We start from the raw sequence: 22,261 nt of genomic DNA, 5'->3' as shown, positions 1-22,261 counted from the left end.
CTCACATCAGAGCCATTAAAGTGTGCATTTGCAGCATAGATACATACAAAATTGTTATTTTTTAAATGTTTGTACCACAGAACACAAACTAACACATTTATACATTTTCACTCTGCTATTTATAGTAAGCTATGTGTAGGCACAGTATAACACAAGGCAAAACTATTTATTTAAAAGACATTTGTGAGAAGTGTACAAATTTATGTAGACATAAGTGCAAACACACACACACACACACACACAGTGCTCAGCGGAAATGAATATACCCCTCAGAGATATTTTCTTTAAATTAATACCTTTTATGGAGTGCTATACAAAAAGGTATTTCTGTATATACATTAAAGTTACATATACATTACACCAAAGTAAAAACTGAAACAAATGTCACAAAAAGATTGATCCCTCTTTTTATTAAGTGCTTTAACTAATTTGTTTAAATATAGTTACTGTGTATATTGTGACACATAATACAATTTAGTGAATATTACTTTTTACATTGCACTTTTGATTGGTTAATCAAATTAAACTTTAATTACACCTTTATCCACCCCTAAACCTATCCATACCCGCAAACCTGTCCCCACCTTAGCTGTATTTCACCTTCAGAGTTTCAGAATTGTTCTAAAAGACATTATGAACACAGTAAGTACAATGTATTTACTTTTTTGATATATAGATATCAAAACATTTTGGTACATTAATATCAGTGTGTATGGGAGCGCTATTTCTATGCTGGTACATGTGTTGACACAATACCGGAAACCATCCCATGTGTTTCTTAAGCTGCCCCGAATGAGTGAAACTCTAGGGTTGGGTATCGTTTGGTTTTTCGATACCGGTGCTAAATTGATACTTTTAAAACGATACCGGTGCCAAAACGGTGCCTGAATCGACACTTTTTAGCCACAAAATGATGGTGGACGACTCTTCAAAAATATTTATTTGACAAATTATTTTAAAAAAATTATTTTAATAGAACAATATAATTACAGTTTAAAGTAAACATCAATTCATATTGTATTACATTAATACATTTCCTTTGATCATTTGTTGGTAAGCATGAATTTAAAATTTGCATTATGAAATTACATTAGCTTACTATTAACCTGTGGGGGGCGGGCAGGGGCCACATACTTTTAGGAGCACATTTAAACATATATATCACAAAATACTTAAAACATTTTTGGAAGTCATTTATTTTCATGCATCACTCTGCAGTCTTCATAAACAAGATAATTAAATAACTTACTCAAAATAATCTTCCTTGTTCATTTATTTGACAAGCAACGTTGTACTGATGAAGGAGAACACATTTCTAACATTCAAGTACATCATGGCACATTGCTGCACCTGTAAACTTTAACAGGCCTACAGTTGAAGTTGTTTTATTTTGCTCTCCCATTCATTTAAAATATTCTTTCTGAAAACTTTTACAGTGTTTCCTAAAACATAATTATTCTGGAGTCAAAATAAGTCCTATTTCTTATTGTTTATTTCATGAATAAAAGCTGACTGTTTTTAAATTCAAGACTGCATTTCCTAATGTTAAACTATGTACACTAGATTTCTGATTAATAATGGTCTCTGCATAGCCGAGGACTTCCTATATTTAGAGTTAAAATCGCTATTGAAAACAGAAGTCTAATATAATCAACAGTGGACATTTTGATAGTGTTTCACAACATGAACATAACTGAAGTTTAATCTTTTTATTACCTGTGTCAATTTGGGCATCAACTTCTGACGAGTGCGGGGAACTGATGCGCGCAGCGCCGTCACAGAGATAGCATAGTGCCAAGAAAACAGAGGGAGCGAGCATAAGCGAGTGCCGGAGGGAGCTAAAGCACGCGAGAGAGGCTCTGCCTTTGAGCCCCCAAATGTGTCATTAAGTTTGACATGTTTCCCCCTTGCACACACTTTTGTAAAGACAGTTGCTGTGTAAGAATCCTTGCTTGTAAAATACGCTTTAGAATGCTTAGTTTAAGCAAATTGGATGAACGTGATCACGCATGTTGATCTGAAGAGTGTCGCTCTCGCTCACCGAAAACCACTGGTTCCAGGCTAAATGCTCTGTACTCTGCACGTTGCGTGCATCTGTTTCCTAGCGACAATAACAATCGCCTGATATCGCTTGTCCGTATTCCTCAAAGTTGTTTAGAATTAAATATTTAGTGATGCTGTGACGCAACGCCTATATGTGCCTTTTTTCATGCACCCCTCACGTCCATCCCGCAGCACCGAAATTCATACGCTGATTTAATACCGGTAAATACTAGTTACCAAGGTACCGGTGCTATAATGGCACCGGGTTTCGGTACCCAACCCTAGTACACACTGATCATGTCTACAGTTTATCTCCAGTGTGAATCCTCTGATGTTTTTTCAGGGTTCCTGAGTGAGTAAACCTCTTACTGCACTGTGAACACTTGTACGGTTTATCTCCAGTGTGAATCCTCTCATGTGTTTTCAGGGTTCCTAATTGAGTAAACCTCTTACTGCAGTGTGAACACTTGTACGGTTTTTCTCCAGTGTGAATCCTCTGGTGCCGTTTCAATTCTGCAGCTGTAATAAAAGTCTTCTCACACTCCAAGCACACATACTCTTTTACACTAGTGTGAATCTTCATGTGGTTTTTAAGGTATGATTGGCTAAAACTCTTCCCACATTGAGTGCATGTGAATGGTTTCTTTCCAGTGTGGATCATGATGTGTTGATTAAGGTGTGATGAGTGGATGAAACTCTTCCCACACTGAGGGCATGTGAATGGTTTATCTCTAGTGTGGATCCTCATGTGTAGATTAAGGGATGATGATTTGCTGAAACTCTTCCCACACTGAGTGCATGTGAATGGTTTCTCTCCAGTGTGGATCCTCATGTGTTGATGAAGGGATGATGAGTGGCTGAAACTCTTCCTACACTGAGGGCATGTGAATGGTTTCTCTCCAGTGTGGATCCTCATGTGTTGATTAAGGGATGTTGATAGGCTGAAACTCTTCCCACACTGAGTGCAAGTGAATGGTTTTTCTCCGGTATGGATCCTCATGTGTTTATTAAGGGATGATGAGCAGCTAAAACTCTTCCCACACTGAGTGCATGTGAAAGGTTTTTCTCCGGTGTGGATCTTCATGTGTCTATAAAGCGACGATGATTTGCTAAAACTCTTCCCACACTGAGGGCATGTTAATGGTTTCTCTCCAGTGTGGATCCTCATGTGTAGATTAAGGAATGATGAGTGGTTGAAACTCTTCCCACAATGAGTGCATGTGAATGGTTTTTCTCCGGTGTGGATCTTCATGTGTCTATAAAGCGATGATGATTTGCTAAAACTCTTCCCACACTGAGTGCATGTGAATGGTTTCTCTCCAGTGTGGATCCTCATGTGAGTCTTTAATTTGCTTTTGCTTGCCAAACTCTTGTCACACGGAGTGCAGGTAAAACAACTCTTGTCTTTCACTTTTAACACACAATCAGTCTCTAAATGAGTTTTGTCCTCAATTTTGACATGATGTTCCTCCTCTTTACTCTCCTCGTAGTCTTTAATTAGGTCTGAAATAAAAATAAGTTTACTTTTTAGTAAATCATTAAAACTCAGTGAAAAGGAAGTGAAAACATTAGCTACACAAATCTTAATTTTGATGCACATTAAATGTAAAGACAAAGCAGATCATATTTAGATTGATCTTGTCATATTTACCTCCTGTCCATTACACAGATACACATTTAAGCAGATTCTAATATGATTATTCCCAGATTAATTTTGGTTATATTGATGAGACAAAAATTTGAAAGCTGTAAATGGCCAGTTTCTATTTGTATATATTCGTAATCACAACAAAACAGTTTGTTTTTGTAAAACTTGTAAAGCAGATATGGAATGCTTTTTCATTCTGTGCCTGACTGGTAAACCTGTTAGAACAAACAGCTGAATCTCTGCTAATATTTGCCTCATAGACATATATGACACATGTATAATATCTGCATAAAGCTTTAAATCTGCACCTTTAAATGACAAATGTTCTAGAGGTATGTAATCTGTAACAAATGCAAAGCAGAAATCTAACACTTAACTGTTTCAGATCATCAAACAAATGTAAATATTAGTCAAAGATAACACAATTAAACACATTGTGCAGTTTTTAAATCAAGGTTTTTATTCTTAAATTGAAGACAAAATACTGAACTACACTGACTTGTGTGAAAAAAGAAATTCCCATTAGAACAATTTTAATTTATCACACCTGCTTCAAGTTCTCTAGCCACACCCAGACCTGATTACTACCACACACGTTCGCAATCAAGAAATCACCTAAATAGGACCTGTCTGACAATGTGAAGTAGACCAAAAAAAGCCTCAAAGCTAGACATCATGCCAAAATCTAAAGACCTTTAAACACAAATGAGAAAGAAAATACGTGTGTCATGAGTTAAAAAAAAAAGAGTGAGCTCAAATGCAAGTCTTTATTGAGAAGCGAGTCTTGGAAAAACCAAAAGTCAAAGTAAACACCAGGTCGGGAGAGCGCTGAGGAAGTGCCGTAGGAAAAAACAACCAGACACTCACTCACTGGTGGTCTTGGAAACATACAGGGTGAGTAACAAAATAATATGCACAGAAATGATCGATAACATACTAACAAACATGAAGGGGAATGATGTGGTATAAACAGGAAAAAAGGGAAACGAGAGCTTCTGTGACTGCAAATAAAAGCAGATGACAAGAGATAATCTGTAATACAGATCAAAGCCCCTTTCAAACAGTGATACCGGTAAATATGCAGAAAATTTCCGGAACGACTTTACCGGTATATTCAAAAAAGCGCTGTTCACACAGGCGAGGACGTTACGGAATTTTTCCAGAAAAGACCTTTCACAAATCCATTCCAAAATACCGGTAAATTCTGACATCATTTACCACAAATGAGCCTTAAATGGCTGCGCTTATATTTGTAAACATTTTACTACATTACAAACTCTGTGGATGATCAATATTGTGAACAACTTCGAAGAAAACATATGGAGGATCACTTTGGCATGTCGAGATGTTCATAATATGTGCGTGTGCTGGCTCTCACAGGCTGTTTCACAGGCACACGCTAAGCGTGAAGGTAAACAAACAGCGGCTTATCATAAGCTTCTCATCGATGATTATTTACACAGTTGGCATTAAGAAGAACATATAAACATTATCTGACTAACTTCTAACTAAATGCGTCTGACTGTTCTGATTGGCTAAAGCAGGTGTCTCACGTCAGCACGTTCTAGACGTGCACGCGTTCTTTCCGGCAATCTTCCTTCTGCATTCACACAGCGCAGCATTCCGGCAAATTACCGGGAATGTTACAACTTCTCTTTCTGGAAAATAGCCAGAACGAATTTACCGGTATTTTCAAAAAGGACCTGTTCACACATACAACCTTTCCAGAAAATTGCCGGTAATTTTCCGGAAAGGTCTGCATGTGTGAAAGGGGCTCAAGAGAAGAGAGCCAAAGAGTAAGGTATCAAAGGAGGATGTCACATCAAAGATTCAAGTGTTACCACTCAGTGGGTTATGTCACAAGACTCGCGTCACTTTATTGTGGCTTTGAGGCTCAATGGGATTCTAATTACTGGCCAAAGTTATATAAAATTACACTTTATTACAATATATATGTTAAATATAAATAATTACAATATGTATTATATAATATTAAATTAAATTACATAGGGGCCATGGGGGGTGGTTTGTTCGAACAACCCGAAACCCCCTGGCTACGGGCATGGCACAGTGATCTGTGTCATTACAATGGATTTTCCCACAGCTGGTGGAGAACACGAGAGTTCGGTTTGAGTTCAGTGTAGTGCTTACATTTTCATTGTTTTCACTGTAAAATCCTCACCGCGTGCGCAGATTTAGGAGACATTTATGCAGAATGCATCTTTGCACCTAAAAACGTCAAACGCAGCACCAGGAACAAATTAAAACAGTTGTTATGTGAACTCGAAGTAAAAAAGTCTGCAATGCTTTCCCCGCCTTTGTGCTCTACTTATTGGCTCACTGCTCTACAACTGAATGTAAATGATTGGTTAATATCAGCTGTCAATCACTCAGTCAATGCCTTCTGCCTTCAGATGACAGGAGCTACAACTGCGAAAATGTGAAGCGCTGAAGATGAGAGAATAAAAATAACAGACAGATTTACCTAAAGTTATTAACAATGGCGCATCTTTTTAGTGATCATGTGCTGAATATTAATCCACCATTTACACTTTTCCAAGAGTGGATAAAAGACTTCTAGTGGCTTCAAGTCCGCCGGTAACAGTGTTTGGCACTAAATCTACACATTTAAGCGCGAGAGGTATTGTATAATCCTTCATTTAATCCTCACGATGCTGTCAGCCGTGCAAGCAGCAGCTATATGTAACATTTAACACAGCTCATGAAAAGACTGTTATTGCTATTACGATGACATGCAAATAATAAGTTATATATCAATATAAATGTGGGGCAGGGCGATGGATCGTGATGCCGGCTAAGCAATTCAATTCAATTCATCGTGAAGTTTGTCGGCCATCAGCGATGGCCAATGGCATCTAAAAAAATAATACAATTGATCAGCTACAATCAACATCATCTTCCGAAGAGCTTCATAAGAAAATACTTATTCTGCAAGCGGAATGACTCCTTGAGGATCTCCACATAAGATCACGCCAGATTCATTATGAACATGGTGAATGAGCTGGCAGGTTATTGTGTTACTAACTGAAAAAATCCTCAGCAGCTGGTGTTATAGCAGCAGTTAGTAAGGATGATGGCAGTATTATTACTGATAAACTGGGTATTAGTGATCAATTTAAAAAACTTCTATAAAAGTCTTTACAACTCTGAGGTAAACTAAATTGAATGTATTAAGAGCTTTTTTAATTATTAAGAATTACCATACCTCTGTGATTCAGATCAGTTGACAAAAGAAGGAATTTTAACGTTTGTCCTTTTCTTTCTGAATGTGTCACAGAATGTGTCCCGCGTTTGTCAGCTTCTCACAGGACCGGGTTTCCAAAGCTTGTCAATAATCAATCGCATGTTATTATTATCAGCTCAAGAAGTATGTTATTTCAAATAGAGACGCGTGGCGAGCGTAAGGAAGAAAGCGAAACCACTCGGGCTTCAGACCGGCTCGTAAAAAACTACGCTGCACAGGGTAAATCTGCTCTTCTCCATGGCTTTGTGGCTGTTTATCAAGACAACGACAGGGTTTGTTTAAGCCCGGATCGACCATGGCTGCATATGTATATAATTCTGCTGTAATCTCTCGCTGTGTATTTCAAACATGGCGGGTCCTTTGTTAAGATTCTGGCTTGTGTCTACGAATGATGTATCTCTGTAAACCAATAGCGTTCAGCTGCACGTCTAGCTCTGCCATTTAGGGCCTACTCACACTATGCCATCCGTACCATGCCCAGGCCTGTTTCCCGGATCGTTTGAGAAGTGTGAGTGCGGTGAATCGGGCTCAAGCACGGTTCACTTGGCCGGCCCTGGCCCGGTTGGAAGAGGTGTGCCCTAGCGTGGTTCACTTGGGCTTTGGCACGGTACGCTTGTGTGTGAGTGCAAAACGCGTCAAAGCCCGAAACTGTTTATTACAGACGAGAACTCCTCGAAGCACGACAGCTGCATGGCTTCAGCAGACCTCCTCATTACTGCAGCACGAGAGCTTTATGATTGTTTATGAGCGCCAAAAGTGGCGAATCTGTTTGGCGAAATATCTGACTGCGTGTCACAGCATCCCTAAGGACTGTTTGGCGAAATATTCGACTGCATGTCACTGCATAACTAACGACTGAAACGATATAACTACAGAAATCTCCACTGTGCTGTTGAGTGAGAGAGCGCTTCTCACTGAACAGCGCAGCAGCAATGACGTAAGTGGTGTGAGTGCGGGCCGTCGGGGGAGACGGGAGGGGGACAAGCGCTTTGGCCCGGTTCGAGGCAGCTGTATCTAGTGTGAGTACGGCCTTAGTGTTTGGGACCTTTTCGAAAGGGTGCCAAAAAAGTGGTATGGTGCGGTTTGGTTCGGTACGCCTTTTGACAGTGGAAATGGCCATAAAAGCGTACCAAACCGAACCACTCAGTGGAAACGGGACATAAAAGCTTGATTAGCTAGTCCAGGTGCGTCTGATTGGGGTTGGAACTAAACTTTGCAGAACACTGGCCCTCCAGGACCAAGTTTGCACATGCCTGCTCTAGAGGAACGAGACAGGGCTGCCCTCTGTCCCCTCTGCTCTTTGACATTGTCATCAAACCTCCTGCAACCAAATTAAGAAACTCAGATGGCTAGCAAGGAATTTTCAGAGAGGGACAAGAACATAAGTTTCTGCTATATGCGGATGATCTACTTTTTTCTGTCAATTCCAGATACATGCATTCCAAAAGCTCTTACAATCATTTCAGAATTTGCAAATGTTTCTTGAGACAAAGTCAATCTAGCAAAAAATCTCCTTTTCCCTTTCAATGATAGAGCACAGCAAATGTCTACCCAAACCTTTCCATTTTAAGCAAGTCCTGATAAATTTGTATATCTTGGTGTGAGTGTGACACGTAAATATAAGGATTTGTTTAATAATAATTTTTAAATGACGTTAGACAAAGTCAAACGAGACATGACGCACTGGTCAACCTTTCCTTTATCTTTGGCTGGGAAGATCAATTCCATTAAACTGATAATACTACCAAGATTTCTGTTTCTATTTCAGACTGTGTCTGTTTGTATTGCCAAGATTATAGATTTCAGCAGTCCAATTTTGGTTTAGGAAGGGAGTTAACTGTGTTAAAGACCTGTTTAAAGATGGCATATTTATCTCATTTAACAGTTAAGAACAGACATTGAGATTCCCAAGTCTAATTCTTTTAGGTACCCTCAGGTCCATAGTTTCATTAAAAAACACTTCTGTCCTTCACTGAACCAACCAGAAGCATGCTGGATAGATGAATTGGTAAATATGGACCCATATCAAAGGGGTATGATTTCCATGTTATATGAAGTGATCCAAATAACTGCCCTCTCCTTCCCTAAACCATATAAATCAGAAATGGGAAGACGAACTGGGACTTGAAATTTCAGATACAGCCTGGCAATATGCCATAGAACTGGTACACTCATCTTCTGTATGTGACTCAGATTCATCTTGTCCCAGATGTGGTTTGGAACGAGCAGATCAGTCATATGTTCTGGGGATGCCCTAAATTACAAAGATTTTGGGCCAATATTTTTAGACAATTTTCATCTAAATGTAATAAAGATATGGATCCTAATCATTTGACCTCAAATTTTGGTACAGTGACAGAAGAAATGTACCTGTCAGCTAATCACATAGAAATCATGTGAAATGTGAATTAAATTTAATTACAAAACTAACCCTAACCCTAACGAGCAAACGAGTGAAAACGAGGAGTGAAAAATCGCACGTCTCCCTCCCGGTCCTCAAATAAGGCCCCGTTTACACTAGTACGTTTTAGTTTTAAAACGGCGTTTTAGAATGAAAACGATCCGCGTCCACACTCGCGTTTTACCCAGCGTTTCTGAACTGCTCTCCGTCCACACCAAAACGCTGAAAACGCACATCACGTGACCACACAGACGCTCTCGGGCAAGCGCTGCAGCCCATGTACCCAGATGAGAGCTCTGCTAGTCGGACTTCTCATCAAGCATCTCCCGCTGGATCTAATCTCACTATATTTATTAAACGTGATATTTCATTCATCTTGTTGTCTTTATCTAACGACATATTCCCTGACTTTGGGCATTGGAATCTATTACTTGTTCTCAGGTAACGTGTTTTGGCTGAGCGCAAAGATAAGTTAATGATTAATGTAACCACGTACATTCTGTATATTGACTTATCGCTTGCCTTTATTTCCTATAATGTATAAACTTATTGTATGTTATACTTTTAAAATGGCCATTATCGATTCTTAAAACTGATACTCAGCAAAAGAGAGGGGATGTTTCGTATTTTCACTGAAATTGAAAGGAGGCAGTTGTTATCGGCTCCGTTTTGTTATAAATATCCAGACAGTGAAGATGACGCTCATCTTATACAGCACGGCGCCTCAACATGTCTGCTGTCTAAGTTGCTAATATTAAAATAAAAATAGGCAGTTCCTTAAATCATGTTTACATTTTATTGTTGAGAAAGTGAAACAACGAAGCCAGGGTGATGTGAATGAAGTTATAAAGTACACTGTTCCCTTTGAAGATTTACCCGTGTCCTCGGTATAGTCTGCTTTTCCATATCAAACTGAGAAGAAGAGACTGCAGCCTTGATCAAACTTGCGAAGTCTGAACTTACACGGAGAAGATTCAGGACTGAACTGTGTGTTAGGCTACTTAATATTCAGGAAAAGCCCCAATCAGAGAGGCGAACGTCTGCAGCCCCGCCTCCGTTTTCAGATGTCTCCGTTTTCCATCATCCACACTGAGACGGAGCAGCAGCGTTTCAAAATGAAAACGGCCTGTCCAGCGTTTTCGAAACGCTCCGTTTTCGGCGCTCGAGAACTCCGTAGTGTGGACGGTTGGCGTAACCGTAGCAAAACGTAGCAAAACTTATGCGTTTTCAAACTAAAACGCATTAGTGTAAACGGGGCCTAAGTTGCACACCTTTCTCACCCCCGGATCCCTTCTCGCTCTTTTGACACGTCACACACTGTCTGCATTAGTTTCAAAAACAGATTTCTTAACGATTTAAAACGGCATCTTTGGATATCTTTTTTGCTGAAGATACTGTTGTCCTGAAAAACTTAAAACAAAACCTTTAAAAAAAAAACTTACATATACCAAAGGAATGGTACAGCAGAACATTTTAGCAGTTTTAAAAAATCAACTTTTTTCTAACCGCAGTATACCTTGTAAACTGTTGTCGTCACATGCCTAAGCAGCAGAACACTGTTTTTAGGATCTAAAAATTATTATTATTTTTTTTAAGTCTCAAGCAAAAAGGATTTGAATGTCGCCGCCTGCTGTTACATGAAGAATATGGTCAATACTGAAGAATTTTACACTCAAATGTTTGCATTTTATCAGCATGCTGTAATCCATTACTTAAGCAGAAAAAGTCATTTTTAGACTAGTTTGTTGGTCAGTTGTAGTCAGTGCAATGCTAAACGTTATTGTTTCACTATAATTTGTTCATTTTGTTTCACGTCGTCCCACAGCAACATCCTATAGTTTAGAATACTGTACAATGTTTTAGAACAATTTATTATTTTAGTGTCAATTTCATTCATCAAGTTTAAAATTGGGGGCATCCATGTTTTTTTAACATACTTTAAACAAGAGTTTCTGCAGGTTTCACCAAGTTAAATTTAAGAATTTTAAAGATTTTTTAAGACCATTATGACTGAAATTTTAGACTCATAAAGGGCTAAAGGCTAAGGAATTTTTCAAATGGCTAAGATGAAAAGATTTTATTTTGCCCGATGAAAAAATATCATAATTTAATTATACAATAATAAATAATATTTTTAAAAATTATATTTTAGATATTTTTTAGCAAAAGATTTAAAATTCTGTGTAGCAACAAGTAAGTTTTACTTGTATCCATACACTTTTTTTCCTAAGTAAACTTTCTTTAAAATTAATAAATAAATAAAGAACAAATGCTTTAAACGTTTTAAAACCTATAATAAACAAAATATATGCACAACAATCTGTCTAGGTCGATGTCCTCAGCAGTAATGGAGCACGTTTAAACAAATGTTATTGTAAGTAAATATTTAAACCATTATGATAAATAGAGTTAAAAAGACCTTTTTGAATGAAAAGTTTTATTGAGATGGATTGTTGGTGATTGTAGATTGAAAATTTAGATTTTGGAATTTAAGGCACTGCAGAAACCCTGTTTAAAAGCAATAGCCCCGGTAATTAGCTATTATAATAATGATGTAATTCTAACTCAGATACTATCTGTGAGAACTAGTAACAACTACTAGAAACAAGTTTAAACCCATAAAGAAGTTGATAAAAAAATTGTGATCAACGTGACATATGCAAATGAAAAGTAAAAGTCAACACTATCACCGTAATAGCAGATATCTTCTATGAGAATACTGTAGGTCAAATATTGTCAGCTCATTTGAACTTTAATTTATTGTTTTTGTTTATTTTATATAGCGCCAGTGCTCAAAAACGCTTTACCAACAGCAGGAGAACAAGAAAAGCAATAACCTTAAAAAGGTAGAGAAAATGGGAGACTAATAATACATTAAAAGATTGACAAAAGACACGAGAACAAGTGACAAAAGAAACTCATTCCTGTCTTTCAATGACTGCTTTTGTGCGTTTAGGAGAACTAGGCAGCACACTCAGGGCTGCAAGATGGATTTAATTTAGTAGCCTATTCTTAATATTAAAATATATCAGTATGAAAACCAACCTGTTTGATCCTGCAGATCTTCCTGTTTGACTGTGAATGTCTCTTCAATCTTCACATCTTCACTCTCCTCTTTAATAAACTCCATCTTTATAACAGTGTGGAGATCAGTCGCTTCAGCAGGGTTTTTTTTTCTCTGTGTTTGGACACTTTATCCAGTTCAAAATGAACAAAACAATGAACAGAAACAAAATAATTTATCTTCAACACTTGCTTCAATGGTTTCTTTATTTGAGAGTAATTAACAAGAAGAAATCAGGTGAAACATTTAATTAAAACACTTATTATACACTTTTCTGTTGTTTTATTCAAACAACAGCCTTCAGTTACTGAGAATAAAATAGTACTACTAAAATACTAAAATAGTTATATAAAGGGTTAAAATAATATTTCCAACAGCAGGAACATAATATAGCATCGTATAAAAAACTTAAAACTTTAGAACTTTAACTTTAAATCAGTTTATATCTGTAAACGTTTTAAAACAAACCTTTCTCCAGTTGAATCACAGCGACGAAGCGACGCAGCCTGATGACGTCACGCGCCACGGCAAAATAAAAGTCTTTTTTGTTTAACTTTTTTGCCACAATCTGTTGCAGTCATGACTTATTGATACATTTCTCCCATGATTTTCACTTTGTCTGCTCTCTCTCTCACAAACCTTAAATCTAAAAATTTTCTTAACTTTTTTAATCCACTTTATGATGACTTGTATGTCTACAACACTTTCTATTAATATCTGAGTCCAAATCTCATCCTCATAATTATGACCTCTTCTATTTCTACAACTTCATAGGCCTATATAGGGTTTCTTTTTTCACATGAATTGTTGTCTCTTATTATCTGTGTTCCACGTTTCCTGCCATTCTTTAGCAATATCTGTAGTAATATTTAATTTACCTTTACTTACATAAGCATTAAAGGGGTAGTTCACATAAAAATCACAATTCTGTCATTTACTCATCCTCTACTAATTTCAAAACTGTTTCTGCTGAATGCAAATAAAGAGAATACAGGGGCAAAAAACAGCCACTGTATGGTTCAACAGTTCCTATGGACTTGGGGGAAACCAGAGCAGCTGGAGGAAACTCATGCGAACATGGGGAGAACACACAAACAAAAATGTCAACTGACCCAGCTGAGACTCAAACCAACGACCTTCTTACTGTGAGGCGATCAGTGCTACCTACTGTACCACTGTGATGCCTCACATGTATAATTATTTGAGGTATTAAACTGGTATTGAATAGGAACTTCGCTTACAAATAGTTGTTATTTTTAAAATGTGTGAAAAGACACCATTCAGATGTAGCGACTGTATTGATCTGGGCAATCAAGCATGTATTGTTAAAGACACTATGCTTATTTGTCTTAAGAGATGTTAGGCAGGTCCTGTTCATGTAATATGTTCATGTAATAGTCTATCAAGTTGGTATTGGCATGAACAGCTATACCTGTCAACGGGTTTCTTATATGTTAAATGGTCCTATTCAGTTAATAATCAGGCAGCTATTAATAAAGATGACCGCACACAATGATGATCCATTTATTTAAATGACTATGTGACGCAGATATTTAAAATTCATTGTTGCAAACAAGTTACAGGAGTAAGTGCAGTTGTTGTTGTTTGTGATGTTCACCACTGTAATTACACCATAGTGAAAAAAGAAGTCTGAGAAATGCTGTAGTTGGTGTAGGTGGAGCAGGTTAATCACGTTAAAAGTTATGCATTGTGTAGATATGAAAGTGAACTCTTGTCTTGAATTATTATGTATAAACTGCCTATACTATAAATTTACTAGTGATGTAATTATTTTCTAATTATAAATATTTAGATGCATCACAGTATGTGATCGCTTTACTGTGTTAAAAGGAAAAGGTTTTGTCAGAGTATCTTATATATGCTTCTGTGAATGTCTATGCATATTTGTGTGTACAAACACAAGAAATAAATAGAGAGAAAAACATCTTTAATACATACCAGGTGAATAAGAGGATTTCGGGAAAGCTGAGCTGCTTACACATGTTCTGTTCAACTAAAAAAAAAAAAGGAAAGAAAACAAAATTGGCACAGAAACAAGTTACATTTTGATAGTTACAATTTATAAACATAAAGTGTTTACAGTCTTCCAAAAGCCAGTAATGAGCAGCATGTGCTTTAAGATAAATAAAGGAGTCTAAACTCACATAAAGAACAAGTTCAGTAATAAATAAATGACTAAAACATTGCTAATAGTTAGCTTATGTCAATATATTGACTGAACTTAACACAAATAAAACCTCAATGTGAAGTTTATAAATTGTTCCTTTCAACGAATGATAATATATCACAGTACAATAGTATACATCTTCTATAACTATTATATAAGTGAATGTAGTTGTGTGTATTGAGACATCGGTATGGATTGAGTTTTCAATGCTCATTTGCATCTTTACACAAAGACTTCAGCCAAGCAACTCTGAGAAACTTCTACAAAAACAACACATAACTCTTGCATTACCTTTTAACCAGGCCTGGGGAAAAAAATTTAAAATGTGTTTCAAATCAAAATACCTCAACATAGGTGTATCAACATTAACTACAAAATGCAGCAGCCACAATAAAAAAAAAAAAGCTTCAATCAATAGTCTTATAAAACAACAGCAACAAAACAAATGAAGATGGCTAAAGTCAACTTATTTTCCCAATACATCATTATTTCTCTGTAAAAACTGGTTTGTAAAGCAACTGAACCTCTCATCCTCCACAGTAATGTGTCTCCCAGACCCAGACGTCGGCTCTGCATTAGTTAACCACCAGAGGCCGACAAAGCACTTCATAAGCACTTTATCTCTCGTTCCCATAAAAAGAATCCGGCAACAAATTTGGTTTAGAATAAGTTTTCGCGTGCATAATAAATTAAACAAACGCGACATACATGTTTATTGCGTCGGTCGGTCCAGCTTTAAATAGCCTTCATTAATGCATTAAAACTGACCCAAATGCATACAATATATGATTTCAATTCATTATAATATAATTTTATTTTTAATAATGAAAACTTTTTTCCCTCTGTGTAAACTGCTGTTTGCTTTTTTTATTGTGGCTTTTTCTAAAACATTTTTTCCCAGTGCAAGTTAAAATCAAGTTCTGTATTTCGGCTGTTTAAGGTCTCCCTTTGCATTGAACTTTGAACTTTTTACATTCAGAGATGTTGTTTATGTTCACACAGCTAAATTACACATCAACTAAAGTTTAAAATATGATATTGCAGTGGACCACCCATTTAACTATAAAATGCAGCAGCCTAAATAAAAAAGCTTCTATCAAAAGTCAACTTATTTTCCCAATACATCTTTATTTCTCTTTAAAGCTATGGTTTGTAAAGCTGCTAAACTTCCCATCCTCCGCAGTAATGTGTTTTGAGTCTTCACTGTTGCCCACTGCTCATTTGCATCTTTATACCAGCATTAATGGGGGCCAATTGAGTATAACCAATCACATGCCAGATCAAGTAGGTCAGCAGGGTTGTATCTATATATTCTGCGTTCTTAACAGAAACTTCATTGGCTTATTTAGCTATAAGAGAACAACTTTGGAGGACAAACTACGATTGTTAGTTACTACATTGGGATTATTACCAACAACAACATACAAAGAAAAACCGACTGAGGCCATTTCTCATCCCACTTCTTCATTGAAGACTGGAAAGGTGAGTTGCACATTCTGAATTTACACTCAAATAATATCTGAATGCTAACATTATAAAATGTAAAGTCTAAACATGTGCATGCATTGTTCAAAAGTGTATTAAGTTTTTCAGTCATTTTAAAAGCTTCTTTACAACTATTTAGTTATGTGTTTGTTTGTTTGGTTTGGTTATAAATATTGATTTTATCCTGACAAATGGACTGTAGCCCAAATAAGTTTCAACCTATTACGTATATAAATTTATATAAAAATTTGATGTGTCCCCATTCATTACAAATACAAAACAAAAAGCAGATAAATTAGAAAGTGGAAAATGAGGGAGAAATGTATCGATAAGTCATGACTCATAATTAAGAGTGAGTACGGGGAAAAAGCTAAACAAAAAAAGACTTTTATTGTGGCATGGTGGTGTGACGTCATAAGGCTGTGCCGCTCCCACACTGTGATTCAACTGGAGAAAGTTTTGTTTTAAAGCTTGTACACAGATGTAAACCAACTGATTAAAATTTCAGTGTGTTCACTTAATGTTAGATGTACCTGCTGTTGACAATATTATTTTAAACCTTTATACAAAGAACTACTATTTTACTCACTGTAAGGTCTATTGTTTGAATAAGATAGGATAAACTTTATTTGTCCCGAGAGGAAATTCTTGTCTTGTGCAAATAAGTGCTACAACGTTGCTGTGCAGACAATAAGATAAATCAAACAAACTAAACAATTAAGAACATACCTAAAAAAAGATTGAATAAAGCAACAGTAAAGTGTGTGATAAGTGTTTTAGTGAAGGTTTAATTTATTAAATAGCATGATGTCACTCTATTCCAAGTATACATCAATAAAATTTCTAGAGTTCTAGTTTACATCGGCTGATTTGTGGCTTTTGTTGCTTGCTCAGACTTACATAATTTCTGTTTGTTAATGACTCATATAAAGAAACTGTTGAAGCAAGTGTTGAAATTATCTTGTTTTTGTTCAGTGTTTTATTTATTTTAAACAGGACATTTTTTTATTGTTTTGTTCATTTTAAACAGGATAAAGTGTCCAAACGCAGAGAAAAACTCCTGCTGAAGCGACTGATCTCCACACTGTTATAAAGATGGCGTTTATTAAAGAGGAGAGTGAAGATGTGAAGATTGAAGAAACATTCACAGTCAAACAGGAAGATCTGCAGGAACAAACAGGTTAGTTTTCATTCTCAAACACCAACTCAGTCATTTGATCGTCATTCAGATATATTTTAATAATAATAATACTAAATTAAATCCATCTTGCAGCCCTGAGTGTGCTGCCTAGTTCTCCTAAATGCACATAAGCACTCATTGAAAGACAGAAATGAGTTTCTTTCGTCACTTGTTCTCGTGTCTTATGTCATTATTTTATGTATTATTAGTCTCCCATTTTCTCTTCCTTCTTAAGGTTATTGCTTTTTCTTGTTCTACTACTGTTTGTAAAGCTTCCTTGAACACTGGCACTATATAAAATAAACAAAAACCATAAATTAAAAGCGTTTAACTGAGCTGACGATATTTGACCTTCAGTATTCTCACAGTGTTGCAGTGATAGTGTTAGCTTAGTACTTTCCACTTGCATATGTCCCATTGATCCCAATTCCCCTTTTTTAATTAACCTCATGGGATTAAACTTGTTTCTAGTTGTTACTAGTTCTCACAGATAGTATCTGAATTAGAATTAAATCATTATCATAATAACTAATTACCAGGGCTATTGTGTTTAAACAGGGTTTCCACGGAGTCTTAAAATGTCTTAAATTCCAAAATCAAATTTTTAGGCCTTAAAAGTCTTAAATTTACTAATATTGTGTTGTAGGTCTTAAATCTTTTTTAAACAAGTCTTCATTTGTTCATATTGTGTTAACCAGTCTGGCCAAAACCTATACAATCACCAACAATCCATCTCAATAAAACTTTAAACTTTTTTTATTCAAAAAGGTCACTTTAACTCTATTTATCATAATGGATTAAGTATTTTCCTCACAATAACATTTCTTAAAAAGTCTTAAATTTAACTTGGTGAAACCTGCAGAAACCCTGGTTTAAGGTATGTCAGAAAACATGGATGCCCCAATTTTAAACACGCTGAATGAAATTGACACTAAAATAATTAATCTTTATAAAACATTGTACAGTATTCTGAACTATATGATGTGATGGGACGATGTGAGACAAAACAAACAAATAATAGTGGAACAATAACGTTTAGCAATACCAGTGGCGGATTTAGGCATGGGTAATGTGGGCGATCGCCCAGGGTGGGATTTTCCTGGGGGCGGCAAAAAAAATGTCCCCTAGTGAAAGCATTTAGATACAATTACTTTATGCAAATGTATTCATTAAGAGTGGCAATCTCAAAATAAAGACATTAGGGGCCATTTACATTTGGCATTTTTTGCACGTGCGAGTTTGTTATTCTCAATGTGCAACTGAAACATCGCTTGTAAAAGCAAACTGATGCATGCGTACAGAAAACCAGCACCTCACACATGCTCCTGTGTGAATCCCGATTGTTTGCATGAACGCTGAAAAAATAAGAGTCGCTCATGCGCCATGAAACCAAATTAACAGCCTTTTGTGCAGAAGTGTCGCCACACAGCGAGTTTTGCAAAGTTTATGTAAAGTGTATGTAATTTAATGATGGTGTTACTTTCACTAAGCATGGCTATAAAGCAGAAAGGAGGGATAAAGAGTCAGGGAGGTAGGACAGGTCTAAAGGTCTAAGACAAAAGATAATTTGGTAACACTTTACAATAACTACACACTATAAACCATTTATTATGCATTAGCAAATACTGAATTCATTATTTGTTTAGCATTATCTGTTTAGCATTAACTCTAAATTAATAAGCGTTATTAAACAGTTTATAACTGCAGCTACATATGCTGTATTCCAGACTTACAACCACATTTATAATGTGCTTAATAATTGTACTTTCATACTTTGTTAAGGATTAATTTCCTATTACTAAATTAAGTATGGGGATTGAAGTGCAATGTTCATGATAAGTGGGGGCAGAGCGGGCCAGAATGACGGTGGCAGCAGGTCAGATGACTGTCAGACCAAGGGGAAATGTCCCTATGTCTCCCTATGGCCAGTTCGCCCTTGAGTTTTACAGTTTTCTATTGTGTATTATTCCTGGTCATTTCTCCAATAATTGTAAGTTCTAAAACAATAGCATATAAGATCAGGTCACTACTATGATATGATTGACAATTTATGTATGTCACTGTTTGTCATTGTGCTGTGTTTATTCTGAGAGCTGAGGCTGAGTATTTGTAGAGCTTTTAACTCTTGAAATGATTAACTCCGCGTCATTCTAACACTGGATAAACAGAATCCTGTGTTATCTGTAATCTCCTTTCACACTGTTCATGCTATACCTGGTGTTCATTAATAGACGTTTCACATTCGCAAACCCCGGGTTAACATTTTTATTAGTATATTTATGTTGTCAATGTCCCTGACTGGACAAACAGCAGGTCATCTTTTTAGATGGCATTTCTGCATCTTGTCGGGTTAATAATATCTGCAAATTAGGAGAAATACTAGCCTTTTAGAAAGAAGCTACTATTATACCAATACCTAAACCAGGAAAAGATCATTCAACTTATTATCGTCCAACAGCACTTACCAGTTGCCTTTGCAAAACAATGGAACGAATGATTAATGATCGATTGGTGTGGATTTAAAAAAAAACAAGATTAATAAATATCAGTGTGGGTTTAGAAGAGGGAAAAGTACTCTTTGCCATCTTATACGATTAGAATCTTTTGTACGAGATGGTTTTATTAAAAAAGAACACATATAAGCAGTTTTTTTTTTATCTGGAAAAGGCCTTTGACACTACCAGGAGGTATGGTATTTTAAAAGATTTACACTAGATGGGTGTTTGAGGAAATTTGCCTAATTTTATTGCAAATTTTTATTATTCAATAGAGTTTTTCGTGTGCGTATGAAAACTATATTATCTGAATATATGAGCATATATAGCATATATGCGAATCAGGAGTGCCCCAAGAAAGTATACTATCAGTAACACTATTTAGTATTAAAATTAATAATATTGTAAATGTTAATGGGAATAATATATTTCGTAGTTTATATGTAGATGATTTATGTATTTGTTATAAAGGGAAAATATGTACACAATCAAGAGACAAATTTAAATATGTATAAATAAAATATATGACTGGTCAGTTAAATGTTTTTAATTTTTCCAAGTTAAAAACTGTATGCATGCATTTTTGTTTTTTAAGATCTAAGCATTTAGATCAGGAGCTTTTTTAGATAGAGCAACTATGCAAGTTGTAAAAAAAGTTCCTAGGAATGAGTTTTGACAATAAGTAGTGTTTTATTCCTCATATTAAAGTATTACGAATTAGATGTTTTAAAACAATCAATGTATGAACTTAATCTTAAAAAGGTCAAATAAATAAATAAATTAAGACCTTTGTAATGAAATCCAAGACTTTGTATAATAAATTAAGGCTATTAAAGCCTTAATTTAAGATTATCAAATTTAAGACTTTTTCAATGCTTTTAATTGTACTCTGGTTAGGTTTTGCATATAAATACTTGCGCTTGACACATTTGTTTCAGACTGTTATTTGACTATTACATTCTAAAAGATGTATATTCTAGTACATCATTTTTTAACTGTACCTATAGAACCTTATAACAGCACTAAAAGCAGCATCGAAACAGTCTCCTTATAGTCATTTCCCCTCTTAACGGTGATTGTCAGACTGATCTGGTGTATTAATCAACTATTGTGGGTTCTGAAAATGAACAATAATGGTGTTTCAGATGCTGGACATTCACTGGCACTAGGTCCTCATTCATCAATTTAAGAGTAAATCTCTCTTCTTTGAACCATGTCAGCAGAGTTTGTGCATAGTCTATAAACTATAACTTCTATGTTAAGCGGCTTTGAAACAATTTACTTTGTAAAAGCACTAGATAAATAAAGATGAATTGAATAGAATCTGCTTAAATGTGTACACGTTAATGGACACAATATAATCGGATTTATTTTTCATTTAATTTGCATCAAAATTACAGTGTGTGTAGCCAATGTTTCCAGTGTCTTTTCAGTTTTCAGCTTTTGATGAGAGTTTTTAAGATTTAATGAAAACTGTTTAATTTATTGATTTCAGACTTAATTGAAGAGAATGAGGGGAGTAAAGAGGAGGAACATCATGTCAAAATTGAGGAAAAAACTCATTTACAGACTGATGATATTTTGAAAAGGAGAGACAAGAACCGTTTCATCTGCACTCAGTGTGGAAAGAGTTTTGGAAGAAAAGGCAATCTTAAGACTCACATGATGATCCACACTGGAGAGAAACCATTCACATGCACTCAGTGTGGGAAGAGATTCAGCCAATCATCACACCTTAACTATCACATGAAAATACACACTGGAGAAAAACGATTCACATGCACTCAGTGTGGGAAGAGTTTCAGGCAGTCATCATCCCTTACTCTACACATGATGATCCACACTGGAGAAAAACCATTCACATGCACTCAGTGTGGGAAAAGTTTTAATCGCTCATCAGACCTTCATCAACATATGACGATTCACACTGGAGAGAAACCATTCACATGTGTTCAGTGTGGGAAGAGTTTTAACTTCTCATCAACCCTTTATAAACACATGAAGATCCACACTGGAGAGAAAACATTCACATGCACTCATTGTGGGAAGAGTTTCAGCCAATCATCAAACCTTAATCAACACATGATGATCCTCACTGGAGAGAAACCATTCATGTCTAATCATCTTGTTTAATCCCGCCCCTTTTCGCAGCGGCGTACTGACTCTGATTTTACTGACTCGGATCTTTGAGTCTTGTTCATCGAGATGAACAAATCTTTTTCGAGTCATTTCGTTCATTTGGTTAAATTTGACAAAATATTATTAAAATGTTACGAATTGCTTCCAAACACATCTACAACTGCCCCAGAAGGTTGATCACACGACAAATAAGTCATAAATAGAATATTATAAGAAGAAGAAAATAATAATTCAATGTTTACCTGCTCTTTTGTCTATAGGTATTGTTGTCTGTTTGCTCAGCTCACCTCTTCATGTCTTTAAATGTCAGTGGTGCGTTCACGTTACAATGACAGTCACATATAATCTTAACC

General features: G+C 36.0%; 3 protein-coding genes and 1 long non-coding RNA gene across 7 annotated transcripts in view; 1 reads left to right on the top strand and 3 right to left on the bottom strand.

Annotated features, from left to right (window-relative positions):
• LOC148680790 (uncharacterized) overlaps window positions 1-22,261 on the bottom strand; it is a 796,717-nt gene that overhangs the window by 56,227 nt on the left and 718,229 nt on the right. The gene's annotated exons all lie outside the window — the stretch shown is intronic.
• Window positions 1-22,261, bottom strand: part of LOC148680839 (uncharacterized) — a 785,675-nt gene that overhangs the window by 433,626 nt on the left and 329,788 nt on the right. The window lies entirely within an intron of this gene.
• LOC148680886 (uncharacterized) lies at window positions 148-12,919 on the bottom strand. Of its 2 annotated transcripts, XM_088650459.1 has the most exons (4): window positions 12,890-12,919; window positions 12,403-12,548; window positions 2,497-3,546; window positions 148-2,411 (listed from the first exon to the last, which is right to left on the bottom strand). In XM_088650459.1, the coding sequence occupies exons 2-4, from the start codon at window positions 12,485-12,487 to the stop codon at window positions 2,383-2,385; spliced, it is 1,164 nt and encodes a 387-aa protein (XP_088506585.1). In that variant the 5' UTR covers window positions 12,488-12,548; window positions 12,890-12,919; the 3' UTR covers window positions 148-2,382. The 2 variants fall into 2 exon arrangements, with proteins under 2 accessions (XP_088506585.1, XP_088506584.1); XM_088650458.1 differs by having other exon boundaries at window positions 148-3,546.
• The window catches only part of LOC148680884 (uncharacterized), a 42,894-nt gene continuing 36,577 nt past the window's right edge, over window positions 15,945-22,261 (top strand). The window contains exons 1-2 of one of the 3 annotated variants that reach the window (XM_088650260.1): window positions 15,945-16,091; window positions 17,125-17,274. In XM_088650260.1, coding sequence (XP_088506386.1) covers window positions 17,190-17,274 — 85 coding nt within the window. In that variant the 5' untranslated portion in view covers window positions 15,945-16,091; window positions 17,125-17,189. Of the gene's footprint in view, window positions 16,092-16,518; window positions 17,275-22,261 lie in introns of those variants that run through there. The other 2 variants (XM_088650259.1, XR_015942546.1) reach the window with 2 other exon arrangements.

This window comes from Danio rerio, chromosome 4, assembly GCF_052040795.2.
Source record: "Danio rerio strain M-AB ecotype USA chromosome 4, GRCz13ab, whole genome shotgun sequence".
Taxonomy (NCBI): Eukaryota; Metazoa; Chordata; class Actinopteri; order Cypriniformes; family Danionidae; genus Danio; species Danio rerio.
The sequence above is the reverse complement of the archived record's forward strand: the minus strand, read 5'-3'. Positions and strand labels throughout refer to the sequence as shown.

Bases quoted from the DNA above. Each gene is read 5' to 3' on its own strand.
- LOC148680886 (XM_088650458.1), bottom strand. From the start codon at position 12,487: ATGGAGTTTATTAAAGAGGAGAGTGAAGATGTGAAGATTGAAGAGACA. The intron at 3,547-12,402 runs GTTGGTTTTCAT...TTTTTATTTCAG, and splicing joins AGATCTGCAGGATCAAACAG to ACCTAATTAAAGACTACGAG.